The sequence below is a fragment of the Salmo trutta genome, chromosome 13 (assembly GCF_901001165.1).
Source record: "Salmo trutta chromosome 13, fSalTru1.1, whole genome shotgun sequence".
NCBI lineage: Eukaryota > Metazoa > Chordata > Actinopteri > Salmoniformes > Salmonidae > Salmo > Salmo trutta.
In genome coordinates, this window is record NC_042969.1 from 54,535,132 (window position 1) to 54,551,000 (window position 15,869).

Consider the following 15,869-nt stretch of genomic DNA (forward strand, 5'->3'; position numbering starts at 1 on the left):
AGTTTATTTATTTTTTGTTGCAAAAATGTATAAAAACAGTTTTTGCTTTTTTATTATGGGGTATTGTGTGTAAATTGATGAGGGGAAAAAACTATTTAATCCATTTTAGAATAAGGCTGTACCGTAACAAAATTTTGAAAAAGTCAAGGGGTCTGAATACTTTCCTAATGCACTGTAATTTACATTTTACATTTTAGTCATTTTAGCAGACGCTCTTATCCAGAGCGACTTACAGTAGTGAATGCATACATTTCATACAATCTCATACATATCATACTTTTTTTTTTCTGTGCTGGCCCCCCGTGGGAATCGAACCCACAACCCTGGTGTTGCAAACACCATGCTCTACCAACTGAGCTACAGGGAAGGCTGTGTAGAACTGTAGAACTGTAGAAAACTTGCTTTAAAACTGCAACATTTTCTCTAAGCTCCTTGGCAAAATGTGTAGAATTGCAGGGAATTAACTTTAAAACTAAAATGTTTCTCTCCCGTCAAGGCCGCCACTACATTTTTAGCTGCTTGGTGAGGGGGGCCCCAACCAAATCTCACTTAGGGCCCACAAAAGGCTAGCGCCGGCCCTGATCGTGCTGACAACGACTAGTTCTCTTGTATATAAGACAACAGCAAAGGTCGGGCCTCAGCCGCGGCGGAGTGATTTCACTGGGACCAATTTAAAAGTGTAATAGGTGGATGGTGTCATGCCCAGGGCCTCAGGGGCCCCTGTGTACTGTGTGCATTCCCATCCTCCATATCACTGTTCTATACATGAGGCTATGGATGTGTAGCAGATTGAAATGTTACACACGCCGGTCTACCATGGTATAGCTAGGTTAGATAGTGGTGAAGACCGTTTCTCTTGCATGCAAGGCATACAGAGGAGGCCTAAGTATTTATTCTGGTTATGTTTGCATAATAAAAAATCGACAATCATGACACCTGGCAAATTTACTTCAAAATGTTTTGTAGCTTTAATGCGGCAGAAAAATGGTGGGTTCCATACACTTAGGAAGCAAGTGGGGGGGCGTCATGTATAATTGAAAATGGTGTAGAATTGTTTTATATTAACTGCAGATCTAGCACACTAGAGATAGAGGGTGGAGATGGTGCTGAAACCCAGAGACCTAGGAGAGCCAGTAGGCACTGTGCATAAGCATGTATCATACACCACCCTGTAGGTTTCCTCTGTAAGCTTCATCTCCAGTGTGTGTGTGTGTGTGTGTACAGCCAAAGGATTTAAAGCCCAAGTCTCCCTCATGTTCTGATCTCATCCTGTAATTAATGTTAACCTCTGATTAAGACAAATGTAATCAGTCAATCTGACTGTTGTTGTGGGCTTTTGGAACCAGGCTCCTCATCACCAGTCTTGGCAGATGACTTGGATCCCGTTTTCTCAATATTTTCCTGGCTGTGTCCAAGTGGTGGTCTAACTTTGTGGGGGACTCATCATTGACCTTTTGACATCCTTTTCCTTTTAGAGTGTTGCTGATGATCATTATCTTTTGATATTGGCCAACGATATATGGGTATTTAATTGCAGTGATGGGGTTACACATACTGTACAGTGATTGGTTTGTCGATTGTTCACAAAGCAGAGTAAGCAGTGACAGTAGTTAATTAATACTGGCAATCGGCCTATGGGTTTATCTTATTTTGCTATTTATGCTGCTTTTTATATACTGAAACATTGGCATTATGATTTTGCAGGGAATACTAGTCTGGGTGAAAGTACATTTGGGGTGTGTTTTGGATGAAATTATTGGTGGTGCTGCCGGTCCACACAAAAATAAAGGAAATATTGCACAGCATGTGTTCATTTAGGTGCAAATGTATTATATTTGAGCAATATTAAAAGGTCTGATCATCAATGATTAATAGTCGTTGTGCTGTAATCTAGGTTAGGGCCCAAGAGGGAGTGGGGATGCAAAATAAAACAAACAAATCATTCTGTATAAAGAAAACAACGTGTTTTACTATCGGGCCCAGATCCTGTTAATTATACAATATAAATGTACATTTGAATGACAAAATGATCAGTAACACGTTTACTGAGGGTTTCTGCATCAGACTGTCATTATTATTGTAAGACATGCTTGCTCACATGCACACACACACAAGCACACACACGCACAATTAAACAAAGAAGTTAATACTTACTCTTGAAATAAACAGCTTCAATTTTGACTCCTGAAAGAAAACCAGGTGCAAACACCTTGGGTCATGAATTCATGTGTGAAACTACAATCAAGTTGTGCTAATCTTCAAACGCTGTTGTTATTCTCAAAATATCTTCTAAGAGTACAGGGAAGCTTAACACACAGAACTGTGTTTTATAGGATTCGGGAACTTAGTCTGAGCAGAACTTGAAAAGAACTGGATGAATCAAATGGCAGAATCCTACACAGTATCAAGCGGACCATGACCCAATAGCCGCTCATGCTAGTGAGAAGATAGCTTTTTAAACCAAACCAATGGGACTTGATCATGTGCTGAACCTACAGACTCATTGTGGCACCATATGGGATGTGCTTGCAGATGAGGGATGTGTGATCAGATCGGTCTCATTCATTGCACCCAGTTATGAGGAGGTCAGTCTGAGTGCGGAGAGTATTGACAATAGGAGAGAGAGGATATAGGCTCTTGGAAGCATGAAAATGGTCTGTTTTTAGAAATAAAGGCTGCATGGACGAGGGCATCAGGACAGGGCTATCAATTATGTGTTAGTGACCTGCTTTAAGCTTGCAGGTCATTATACAATCTGGTCTTGAGAAGACTAAGGAACTGACCCGATAGCATTCTATTGAATCTATTTCTATTAACTGTACTTCCACACTCTGCTGAATCCTGCCACTGCAGTTGTAACATGTTTAAGTCCACTGCCAAGCTAAGATTTAGCATGGTTTACCTGGCGATTCGACCAACAAATACCAGTAACATTTAAACCAACTACCAAAGTACACTAAAGCCAGTGTCCTCTACCTCTCAAATTATGTCTTTCTGTGCTGTCATTTGTTTACATTGCCTTGATTCATATGTTTTAATCTCCTTTTAAAACTTTACTTTGAGTACCTCTGTGAACCAAAAAATCAGCAAGGGGAATATTAGCAAAGGGATACTTGTGCTACTTGTGTTGTTAAATATGAAAACAGATTCTCAAAATGAAAACAAACTTGATATCATCATCTCAGTGCTTCGTACTTGTAGTGTGGCGAGGAGGTTAGAGCCAGCCGTCTCCGTGGTAGCCGTCTCCGTGGTAACTGTCATTCTCTTTAAGGTGCTTGGCTGTTAGCGGACAGTTGTTTGCCTGGGTAATGGCTTGGAATTCTCACCAACGTGCTTCAAAGGTCGGAATTAAATTCAAAGGGGAACTTCAATGAAAATTGCCTTGTTCGGTTGGTGTTTCTATCTAAAAAGGCTTCTGTTACAGCCTGTGATTGTCAACTGTTTTCAAATATTCATGTTTGCAACCCTGTTTGGGTTTAACCCTGTTAAAAAGCACTTTTATACATGCTACAGTACATTCACATTAAGCATAAGACTGACACACCTGAAATAGAACAGGTCTAATGCTGTGTATGCTGGAGTGAGATTTACACAAAAATGATTATTGAACATTAAATCAGAATTTGTGGTCTAATTCTGTCAGTCATACGATCACTTCTCTAAATATCCAAACGACAGTGGTTTCTTATGTTTCCTGGCAGTTATCATTCATGGTAGAGGACAGCCTAGCTACTGTATATGCCTGAATCTCGGTAAACTACCGAGATTCCCTCTTTCCCCAGCAGCCAATGCTTTTGAAGGTAGCCTATTTCAGTCAGAGCACTCTGGCCCAGCTTGACAGCTGATTAAATGATTGCCCCTTCGTCTCTGAAATGAGAGCACTTTAGCGATACAGCAGGTACTATTAAAATCAATGGTGATAGCCTGTGAACATTCTCAGTATAGGAGCAGTGAGGCAAAACGTCAGCTTCACATCTCGTTGCCAGTTCATGCAGAAAATATAGAAGATTATTAAAGGAGTCCGCTGTGCTTTGGGTGCATGTTCCTCTCCTGAAGCCATGGGGGTTTTAAAATGCTCATTTACATCAACTGGGGAATTTCTAACACTTGAAGATGCCAATGTCCAGAATATCAAACTCCAACCATTCTCCAAAGGTAGACTATATTGCATTTCACATTGGGTGTGTAATGGCATTTAAAGTGAGCGGGGAGCGTACTGCGCATTTGAGAACAATAACATTATCTGAAATGCAGTGTATTATTTACATTGATAGCGATTTATTTGGCTGTCAACGTGGAAAAGGGGGATGGGGAAGTTGTTTGTATGATGCACCCTCCCTTACACGATACAGTAACAGAGAGTGGAACATTTCCCGTAAAACCAACTTAAGTATGACACCCAGCGTGGTCCTCTCACCCCATGCAGTGTTTTGATGGCATGCCTAATGAGCTCTAGTGCTGTTATTGGTATGCTGGTGCTCACTCCAGTGCTCACTCCAGTTTCTAAGGATTCTACTCTAGGACTGTACGTTTCAGCTCGGCAGAGAATCAAAGGTTCTGTATACTGTCCCCCAGAGCAGGGTTCATGAAAGCCAGTTTTTCACATGATTCTCTTCAGTTTATCGAGGCTGCTTGGGTTAGAGCTAGCCATGGAGACGCTGTGTGTTCTTCTGGGCCGTTGGATCTATGGGAGGGCACCGAGAGAGGTCCATTTAACACCAGTGGAGAGAGCAGTGAAGACGCCACCATATTGCAATCTCTAATTAGAAACATTCTAGTGTATCAGAGGAGAAGAGCCTGTTATTGGCCAGATATATCAAGCAGCATGCAAAGCTTGAAGAGCTTTATCACAGAAGAGCTTCCTCTCTCTCTTCAGCAGTTACTGTAACTACAAGTAATATGCTGTTTGTTATAATGTATCTCTAGATTAGGGAAATGTTAATTCCAGGAAAATAGGATAAAGGGGAATGAGAAAAATGGGATTTATGGAAAGACCCTCCTTTGGCAACATAGGTGATATTGCTTTAGCTTGAATTCCTCGGCGATGCATATTCAATTAATCTCTTAAATGCAGATGCAGTGTATGTAATACATATTTCTTATCATGCACTTTGTATACACAAGCTATGGGGTAGATAGACCCCCACACATTGACTCTGTACCGGTACCCCATGTATATAGCCTCGTTATTGTTATTTTTCTGTTACTTTAAAAATGTTTTACTTTAGTTTATTTAGTAAATATTTTCTTGACTCTTATTTTTCTTAAAACTGCATTGTTGGTTAAGGACTTGTAAGTAAGCATTTCACGGTAAGGTCTACCTACACCTGTTGTATTCGGGGCATGTGACAAATAAAACTTGATTTGATGTCAATACATATTATTATGATAAATGAAAGCCCTCCAGGACTTATATAAACTAGACTTAATATCCCTGTATCATGATGCCTGATTTATGCCTGTACGGTTAACTCACAATGTGGTCAATTATAGCCAATCGTAATGGCGACAGCGGTGCTGATTGTAGTGGCACATTGTGGAAAACCAGTCAGCGGTGCCATCGAGTCATTTGATCTGTTTGGCACACGATTCACTCAGTGGGGCGATGATGCAAAGCTTGTTCCCCGTTTGCAATGTGAGCTCTAGGGGATAATGGGGGTGATGGGGGCAGATCTATGAACTGTAATTACATTACCTACTGTACCGGGGGACCTTTTTAATTAAGTGTCCCATGTCAAACAGTATATGGAAAATAAATCGATGTATTCTGACACGCTGCAGCAAATAGAGCAGGGTGCATTGAGTTTGCCATCAATTAGTGTTTCTTTCTTTTTCCAGGGATCTAAAATCACACCCCCTTGACTGCATGAGCTCAATAGAGCAAGAACAATTACACTTGACAAGGTGCCCTACCAGGAATTCACTGTAGACGGGGGTGGATTGCCTTTTGAAAACCAACAGCTGTTCATGTTCTTGAAATGCATATTTGCATTACTTTATCTTTACTATGTATAGGCCTAAGCTCTTTTACATGCATGCAAGCGTTTGCTTCAATACTTAGCATTGTTTTCTTATTCTCTTTTCTCAGGTTCAAGATTTGATCTACACACAGGAACAGGTACCTTTTCAACACAGTTTTTGATGATTCAAGAAATAAATACAATGATGATCGTTGATTGTGCAGAATCCATCCACTAAGAGTAGGGTGAAGTGGTGGAGACGTATTGAAATGCATGATGAGAACGTCGCTCGGATGTTCAGGTGTGACACTAGTTTGAATTAAACCCTTTTTTAGGAATGGTAACTCATTAATTTGATTAGAAATTAGTCACATTCGTCCCCTATGTACTGTTAAAGCACTGCCCTTAATATAGTCCGGTCCATAATTATTGGCACTTTATTAAGATGAACAAAAAAGACTGTATAAATAAATAAATAATACAAACTGAGCTATATTGTATGCTACATTTTGGGGGGAAATTATATTTTATACTTGTACAATTGCTCAGAGAAAGAGATTTTGTTTAACAAGAAGCAAAAACAATCTGGTCCTGGGGCCCTTGTTAAGGTAAACGGCACCACAAACTGTACCTAGTACTAGCACATTTTACCCAAAAACCTGATACTTGGCCACAAGTGGATCTCTTCCAACAAGAAATTGTATATTGATTAATTGACCACAAAAGCTCCCTGTGAGGAGTCAAAGGAAATCAAAGATCTGGAAAGATTGTGTATAGAGGAATGGTCTAAGATCCCTCCCAACATGTTCTCCAATCTCATATATACAGTACCAGTCAAAGGTTTGGACACATCTACTCATTCAAGGTTTTTTCCCTTTGCCTCCATGACAGCTTTGCACAATCTTGGCATTCTCTCAACCAGCTTCACCTGGAATGCTTTTCCAACAGTCTTGAAGGAGTTCCCACATATGCTGAGCACTTGTTGGTTGCTTTTCCTTCACGCTGCGGTCCAACTTATCCCAAACCATCTCAATTGGGTTGAGGTCGGGTGATTGTGGAGGCCAGGTCATCTGATGCAGCACTCCATCACTCTCATTCTTGGTTAATTAGACACAGCCTGGAGGTGTGTTGGGTCATTGTCCTGTTGAAAAACAAATGATAGTCCCACTAAGCGCAAACCAGGTGGGATGGCGTATCACTGCAGAATGCTGTGGTAGCCATGCTGGTTAAGTGTACCTTGAATTCTAAATAAATCACTGACAGTGTCACCAGCAAAGCACCCCCACACCATCACACCTTGTCACGGCTGTCGTACTGGAGAGAAGACCAAGGCGCAGCGGGTTGCGTGTTCATCATGATAATTTATTAACTAAACGTGAACACAGAAAAACAATAAACAAAAGCGAACGACAGACCGACAGTTTTACAGGCTAGGTACTTACATACAGCGCAATGCAAAAACAACTACCCACAAAATAACCAAACCAAACACACACACCTCTATATAGGACTCTCAATCAGAGGCAACTAGAAACACCTGCCTCCAATTGAGAGTCCAACACCCAATCCTAAACATAGAAAAACTAAACTAGACAGAACATAGAAATACATACACAACACAAACCCCCTGCCACGCCCTGACCAAAACTAATACAATTACTCCCTCTGCTGGTCAGGACGTGACACACCTCCTCCTCCATGCTTCACGGTGGGAACCGTGAGATCATCTGTTCACCTACTCTGCGTCTCACAAAGACATGGCGGTTGGAACCAAAAATCTCCAATTTGGACTCATCAGACCAAAGGACGGATTTCCACTGGTCTAATGCCCATTGCTCGCGTTTCTTGGCCCAAGCAAGTCTCTTCTTATTGGTGTCCTTTAGTAGTGGTTTGATTGCAGCATTTCGACTATGAAGGTCTGATTCACACCGTCTCATCTGAACAGTTGATGTTGAGATGTGTCTGTTACTTGAACTCTGTGAAGCATTTATTTGGGCTGCAATTTCTGAGGTGCAATTTTTTATATGTTTTATTTAACTAGGAAAGTCAGTTAAGAACAAATTCTTATTTACAATGACGGCCTACATCGGCCAAATCTGGACGACGCTGGGCCAATTGTGCGCCGCCCTATCACAGCCTGGTTTCAATCCAGGGTGTCTGTAGGGACGCCTCAAGCACTGAAATGCAGTATCTTAGAACGATGCGCCACTCGAAAGCAACTCTAATGAACTTATCCTCTGCAGCATAAGTAACTGGGTCTTCCTTTCCTGTGGCGGTCCTCATGAGAGCCAGTTTAATCAAAGTCCTTATGGTTTTTGCGACTGCACTTGAAGAGACGTTCAAAGTTCTTGACATTTTCCGGATTGACTGACCTTCACGTCTTAAAGTAATGATGGACTGTCATTGCTCTTTGCTTATTTGAGCTGATCTTGCCATAATATGGACTTGGTCTTTTAACAAATAGGGCTATCTTCTGTATACCACCCTTACCTTGTCACAACACAACTGATTGGCTCAAACACATTAAGGAAAGAAATTCCACAAAAGTACCTTTTAACAAGGCACACCTGTTAATTTCTGTTAACTTCTGCTCGCCTCCCTACCTCTGCGGAAGCACAGTTCCCACTCAGCCCAGTCAAAACTGTTCGCTGCTCTGGCACCCCAATGGTGGACCAAGCTCCCTCACAACGCCAGGACAGTGGAGTCAATCACCACCTTCCGGAGACACCTGAAACCCCACCTCTTTAAGAAATACCTGGATAGGATTAAGTAATCCTTCTAACCAAACCCCCCCCCTACACTCCCCCCCCAAAAAATATATAGATGTACTATTGTAAAGTGGTTGTTCCACTGGATATCATAAGGTGAATGCACCAATTTGTAAGTCGCTCTGGATAAGAGCGTCTGCTAAATGACGTAAATGTAAATTAATGTAAATGTATACCACCCTTACCTTGTCACAACACAACTGATTGGCTCAAATGCATTAAGAAGGAAAGAAATTCCACAAATTAACTTTTAACAAGGCACACCTGTTAATTGAAATGCATTCCAGGTGACTACCTCATGAAGTTGGTTGAGAGAATGCCAAGAGTGTGCATGCTGTCATCAAGGCAAAGGGTGGCTACTTTGAAGAATCTCAAATATAAAATGCACTTTTTAGGTTAGTACATGATTCCATATGTGTTATTTCATAGTTTATTCTACAATGTAGAAAATAGTAAAAATGAAGAAAAACCCTGGAATGAGTAGGTGTGTCCTAACTTTTGACTGGCACTGTATATATTTTTTTTATTAATTGCTCATTGTCATTATCTTCGCAAGGGGAGGGTGCTAGAGTATTGAAAAAAAGGGTGCCAATAATTTTGACCTATCTTTTTGAGATTACTTGTTAAACAAAATCTCTTTCTCTGCGCAATTGTTTTATTATGAAATAATAGAATTTCCCTTTTTTTTGTGCAAACAATATAGCTCAATATTTGTATTATTTATTTTATACTGTCTTTTTTGCTAATCTTTTTCGAGGGTGCCAGTAATAAAGGACCTAGCTGTACATATTCAGTGTGCAAACAGCCATAATCAGTTTAATCACATTGACTACATAGTGTTTACCATGGTGGCGTTGGCTTTAGCATAGAGCTGGTCCTAATCACGGTAAATGGAGAGTGTGTTTGTGTGGACACTAGTAATAGTGCTCTAATATTTTGTAGGGACAGTCCTAATGAAACTGTTTGGAATTCCCTTCCCCTCTCGTCTCTTTAGTTCCCCTGGGCACGGCTGTTATTCTCATATTATTACTTCTAGTATTTATTGTTGTAATGAGTGAGCACGGACAGTGCGAAGCAAAAAAGCCCAACAACAACAGGGATATAAAAGAGGCATGCTAGTCGATTGAACGGTTCGTCCTGCTTTTATAGGTATTTCTAGCAGAATCTTGTTGCGATTTATGTCTCTAGCCTCCCTCAGTGGATCGCAGAGTATTTTAGTCCCGAATAATCCCCACCATCTGCTGTCTCCTCTCTCTCTCTCTCTCTCTCTCTCTCTCTCTCCTCTCTCTCTCTCTCTCTCTCTCTCTCTCTCTCTCTCTCTCTCTCTCTCTCTCTCTCTCTCTCTCTCTCTCTCTCTCTCTCTCTCTCTCTCTCTCTCTCTCTCTCTCTCTCTCTCTCTCTCTCTCTCTCTCTCTCTCTCTCTCTCTCTCTCTCTCTCTCTCTCTCTCTCTCTCTCTCTCTCTCTCTCTCTCACTCACTCACTCACTCACTCACTCACTCACTCACTCACTCACTCACTCACTCACTCACTCACTCACTCACTCACTCACTCACTCACTCACTCACTCACTCACTCACTCACTCACTCACTCACTCACTCACTCACTCTCACTCACTCACTCATACAGCAGATCCAGTCTGGCAAATGTAATCTGGACTCTGGTCAGGGTAGTGTTTCCTCCTGCCAACCCTATAGGGCCCTTACTGTTGGCTATTGACCAGTAGCATATTCATGTGCCTGGTGCTTACGCCTAACTAATGTCTGATGTCTGTTACTGTTTTATCCAGTAGCTAGATTTGAATTTAATGTTTGCTTAGTAAGCGTTATATTTGCTACACTATCAGGTAAACATAGTTTTGTTCCTCATTGACAGCCATAACAGTCAGCCATATGACCTTATGTGTACTGCTGCAGTGCGGTTTGCATATAAACATTCTCGGTTCAAAATATCAAGAGTCTGTTTCAAATGCCAGACAGCACTCTAGCATGAACGGATCATAAACAATGGTTGACCATGCACAGGATGTAGTGATTTCAAACAACCAGGCATCCAGGCCTACTGTATAAACACTATACCTTACATGTTCGTCCGCCATGTTCATGTTCTATGGATTACTAATGGTTATGAATGGATTATGGAGGAATAAAAATAAACTAGTGGTGACTAGTGGGGGCATGTGAGTATTTGATAAAGCCATCTATACCTCAACAGAGATAGACGTCTCATCATCAGGCACAGCTCTGCTAATGATAGATAGACACCCTCTGAGTGGATAGGATTCACATTTTCCACCCAAACCTATTATCCATTACCAGGACACAGTCTCTCTGCTCCGTTTCACATTGACTTTTCTCCGGATAATTCGTTTTTTCCTGAAACGATATGATAAGCCAGAGACCGTCAAAGAAAAACATTAGGGCCTATAAGCTTTTGCAGTGCGGTGTGGATTGTGGATTCCAACTGCCTAAAGTAGCTAGCTATCCAGTGAACCCATTGCAAAGGCCAATATCCAAATGATGTAATTCTGCTTGCCATACAGCAACTTCGAGTTAATTATCCTTACAGTGATTTGAATGTTGGATTATTGTAATAGTCATTAATCTATTGGTTATTGAAAAATACGCTCCTTATTGAATGCTGAAAGGCACTTTTGGGTAATCAGCTTTCAGCTTGGATATGTAATAGTTTGGAGATTCTTAGTACACAGAAACCACTAATCTTTATTAGAACTCAATTCAACCACATTTCATTGTGCTAATCTGCTGGAACAATGGGCACTGCTGCCGAAGTGAAGCAGTGTTGCAATAATGAGGTGATGAATCCTCTATTCACAACATTGAAGTCAGAGGTGTCAGACAGCCGCTCCACTTAACACATTGTCTGTCTGAGAATGAAATACATCTGCAATAAATTGCAAATGCTCTCTGTTATTCAGTTTGTATAAGCACATAAGCACATTGGTAGAGAACAGGGGAAAGCTCCGCACAACAGGATTTGATGGAAATTATACAACGGGTGGGTTTAATCCTGAGTGCTGATTGGTTAAAACCACTTTCCAGCCGGTGTCTATTACACAACTTACCACCGGCTAAATCTATGATGTCAAAATGCTTATTAACTCTGTTCCATCTGACTGCGCAATCCACTGTCTCATCAGCCCAGCCAGGCAATTTATAAACTTGATCTCCACTATAAAAAGCATCTAGACATTCCCACATTTCTTTTACACTAACATGTAGCTTTCAACAGCGGAGATTTCTATAAACCTTGCTGTCTGTCTCTCCGACATTTGCAACATTGTTTCAATTTTCAAATTCGATCTCCAGCTGTCCAGTAGTAATGAATGTGTTGGTAGTCGGGACGAGACAGACAGGCAGGCAAGCAGCGTTTCTCAGCCAGTCATCTGGCATAATTTTTATGGCTATATACAAAGAAATGTCTATTGAAAAAAGGAAAAACTAAATGAAGTGCAGCTAGTTTGCAGTCTTTCCAGCTTCAGTTTGAAGTGATTGTGTCAAAGGGGTCGTAAAATGGAGACCAAGACGCAGCGTGGATAGTGCTCATTTTCAAACTTTTTAATGAACACACTTAACAAAATAACAAACGACCAACACAGTCCCGTCAGGTACACTAGACTAGAACGGAAAACAACTACCCACAACCCCAAAGGAAAAACAGGCTGCCTAAGTATGGCTTCCAATCAGAGACAACGAAAGACACCTGCCTCTGATTGGAAACCATACCCGGCCGAACATGAAAACCAACACATAGAAAATGATAACTAGAAACAGAAAACCCAAATTACCTTCAAAACAAACCCCCCTGCCACGCCCTGACCACTCTACTATGGCAAATGACCTCTTTCACTGGTCAGGACGTGACAGATTGTGTTAGCTGTGTTGTTGGCTATCTCCTCTCAACAACAGTTTCCCGACGAGTGAGCAAATGTTCTATGCCAGGCGAAATCGTGCCTCATTAGTGCATTGTTATGGTTGTATCCAAATAAATGTCACTAGAAAACAGCCTAAACTAATGGAAATGCCGCTACTTTTCTGTTATTCTGGCTGCACTTTTTGACATGAATGTAAGTTAGCTGTAGTTGGCAAGCTAGCAAGCAAGGGATAAGAACGTTGTCAGCCAGTATTGCAATGGAACATTTGGAAAGAATGACTGGGTCGCGTCCATAGATACAGAACAAAAAGACTGAACGACTGGGTCGCGTCTCTAGCAACTCGACTTCTTCTCGGGCCTAACAACACCCATGCCAATATATCCTCCAAACACCGGTTTCTTGGGCATTATCACTTAAATAAACGGTAGAAATCAGATCCTTCAGTTTTCAGAGGAAGTGGATGATGAATTCTTAGTTCAATTCATTCCTTGGTAGCTACAAGCCCCATACTCTATCTAAATTCCTTAGCACACCATAGGTTTGTGGAACAGTAAGGCATTTGCTGCCATCTCCATATGAGTCATTGGTAGTGTAGCAGACTGTTAGCAGAGGTGCTACTTGGCCGTGTCTCATACCACTCATTCCTCACAACTCCGACCCATATCTGTTAGAGTCCAGCCTCTGGAGAGAAGAAATGTAGAGCAAGACCGCATGACCCAACACACAACACAGCTAGACTTGGACTCCTGGGAGATACTAAAGAAAATGAACATACCACTCAACCAACCCAGCGCCAGATCCTACTGGTTACATACTGTAGAGAACAAGGCCTGCATAGACAACAATACAGTTCACTATTTCCTTTTTGATTACTGCTAGTCAGGGTTGGGTAGGTTACTTTCTAAATGTAATCCATTACATTTACTAGTTACCTGTCCAAAATTGTAATCAGTAATGTAACTTTTGGATTACACAAACTCAGTAGCGTAATCTGATTACATTCAGTTACTTTTAGATTACTTTCCCCTTAAGAGGCTTTAGAAGAAGATAAAAATGTATGTTACCAATTGAACGACATCTATTGCAGGATAAATCAATGTTAAAGTTTACATAGCTGGCCATACATGGACGTTAAATTTTACTTTATGGGTTGGTTATGTAGGCATCTTCTAACCCATCGCTTTCTACTACATATAATAATACGACTAAATGATATCTTTACATTAATATATATAATTTATAAGTCCAAAAATGGATGTAGCAACTACAGATTGCCCCTTTAAGTCTATCAAAAGTGTGCGAGTTTGAGCGTGTGTCCATTAGGCCTATGGATGTATTTTCTTATCAGCATGAATTAGATTGAGCAATAAAAGCCCTACTTTTATTCGATAGGCTGGAATCCGCACTATGCAGCTGTTGCAAGAGCACATTTTTCACTGGCTGTCCACTGGTTTCAAAAACAATGATTGATAGGCAGCTTAAACTTCCTGAATTCAACAATTATTGGGTTCAAATATACATTTAGATTTGTGAACAGCCATCCATAATCCGTAAGGCACAAATAGCTAAATGAGAGAGCAGCAGTGTGATTCACATCAATGTGCTATGTAGATATCAATAATAAGTGATATCCACATTACTGTAGACTACCCCATTGCTGTCATCCTTACCTCCAAGCGTTTATTTAAATTGGATAATCTTTGGATGCCGACAGCAGCCGCACCATTAGAAGACATAGCTTGGATTGTAGCCTACAAAAGCCTATTCCTGCTCTTTTCCCGCGATCCATCAAACTCATTTGGTGTGTCATCATAGTGGTCTCTGACTTGTGGTCAGATTCGCCCTAAACTTGCGCCTTTTTTCAATGGTGATTTGAATGTCATTGAGAAAACAGAGAAGTGTCAAAGATGTTTTTCGCAAACATCCTTTCTGAATTTGAAAGTAATCCTCGACGTAATCATCTAGTTTTTCAAAAGTATCTGTAATCTGATTACAATATTTTTGTTCGTAATGTAACGGATTACAGTTACCGTTTTTTTAATCATCCCTTACATGTAACGGATGACATGTAATCCGTTACTCCCCAACCCTGCTGCTAGTGGATACAAAGATCAGATGCAAAGATCTGGATACAAAGATCAGAGAGAAAATTGATCCAGGATGTATAGTGTGTGTGAAAAGGAATCACTATGGTGCTTGTTCTCCCGGATCAATCGGTTGGATGTACACTCATAGATCTCTGTTAGATCTCATATATCTCTGTTCACTTGAGTATATATCTACAGTGCATACTGTTACATTTGCTTAATTTAGCAGACACTCTTATTTAGTGTCAATGCATTCAACTAAAGTATGTAAAAACAACCACATATGACAATATGTGATTTGCATACCACGCATACCACTTACAATTCACATATTGAAGTTGTCTGATAGCATTATCCCATGAAACCAAAAATGGGCAGTGCTAGCTAGCCATAGACCCTCTAGGCAGTGCTAATTAGCGCAGGCAGATGCCAACGATGGCAGAGAAGAACAAAAGAATGTCCTGATTCTCATTCTTCATAACACCTAAGTGTGTGTTCCCACCCGGTTCAAATCCAAAAGACCCAGGCCCCACTCATTAATGAGTCACAATTGGGGTGATATTTTTGCCATAGGCAACACATCATGTGCACTGTTGGAAATACACATCTGTCTTCTGATGAGTAGACTAGCAGTAGCTTCTTAATCCACCCTTGTATTTGGTTTTTAGAAAAACAGATAGCAAGTAGGCCTATGTTTGTGCTTTTAGATGATATATTATGTACACTATATATACACAAAAGTATGTGGACAGCCCTTCAAATTAGTGGATTTGGCTATTTCAACCCACAACCGTTGATAGCTGTATAAAATCGAGCGCACAGCCATGCAACTTCCATAGACAGTAGAATGGCCTTGTCATAGAATGCCACGTTTCCAACAAGTCTGTTCATCAAATTTCTGCCCTGCTAGAGCTGCCCCGGTCAACTGTAAGTGCAGTAATTGTGAAGTGGAAACATCTAGGAGCAACAACGGCTCAGCCGCAAAGTGGTAGGCCACACAAGCTCACAGAATGCGACCGCCGAGTGCTGATACGCGTAGCACGTTTAAATCATCTGTCCTCGGTTGCAACACTCACTATTGACTTCCAAACTGCCTCTGGAAGCAACATCAGCACAAGAACTGTTCGTCGAGAGCTTCATGAAATGGGTTTCCATGGACG

General features: G+C 41.0%; 1 protein-coding gene across 3 annotated transcripts in view; it reads left to right on the forward strand.

Moving 5' to 3' along the window:
- Positions 1-15,869, forward strand: part of LOC115206070 (immunoglobulin superfamily member 11-like) — a 112,034-nt gene that overhangs the window by 23,559 nt on the left and 72,606 nt on the right. The window contains exons 1-2 of one of the 3 annotated variants that reach the window (XM_029772642.1): positions 5,854-5,904; positions 6,089-6,118. The exons of 1 other annotated variant lie outside the window; for it this stretch is intronic. Coding sequence is in view for 1 of the 2 variants with exons in the window: in XM_029772640.1 (XP_029628500.1) it covers positions 6,089-6,118 (30 nt within the window). In the remaining variant the exon portion in view is untranslated. Of the gene's footprint in view, positions 1-5,853; positions 5,905-6,088; positions 6,119-15,869 lie in introns of those variants that run through there. One more of the 3 variants, XM_029772640.1, reaches the window with a different exon arrangement.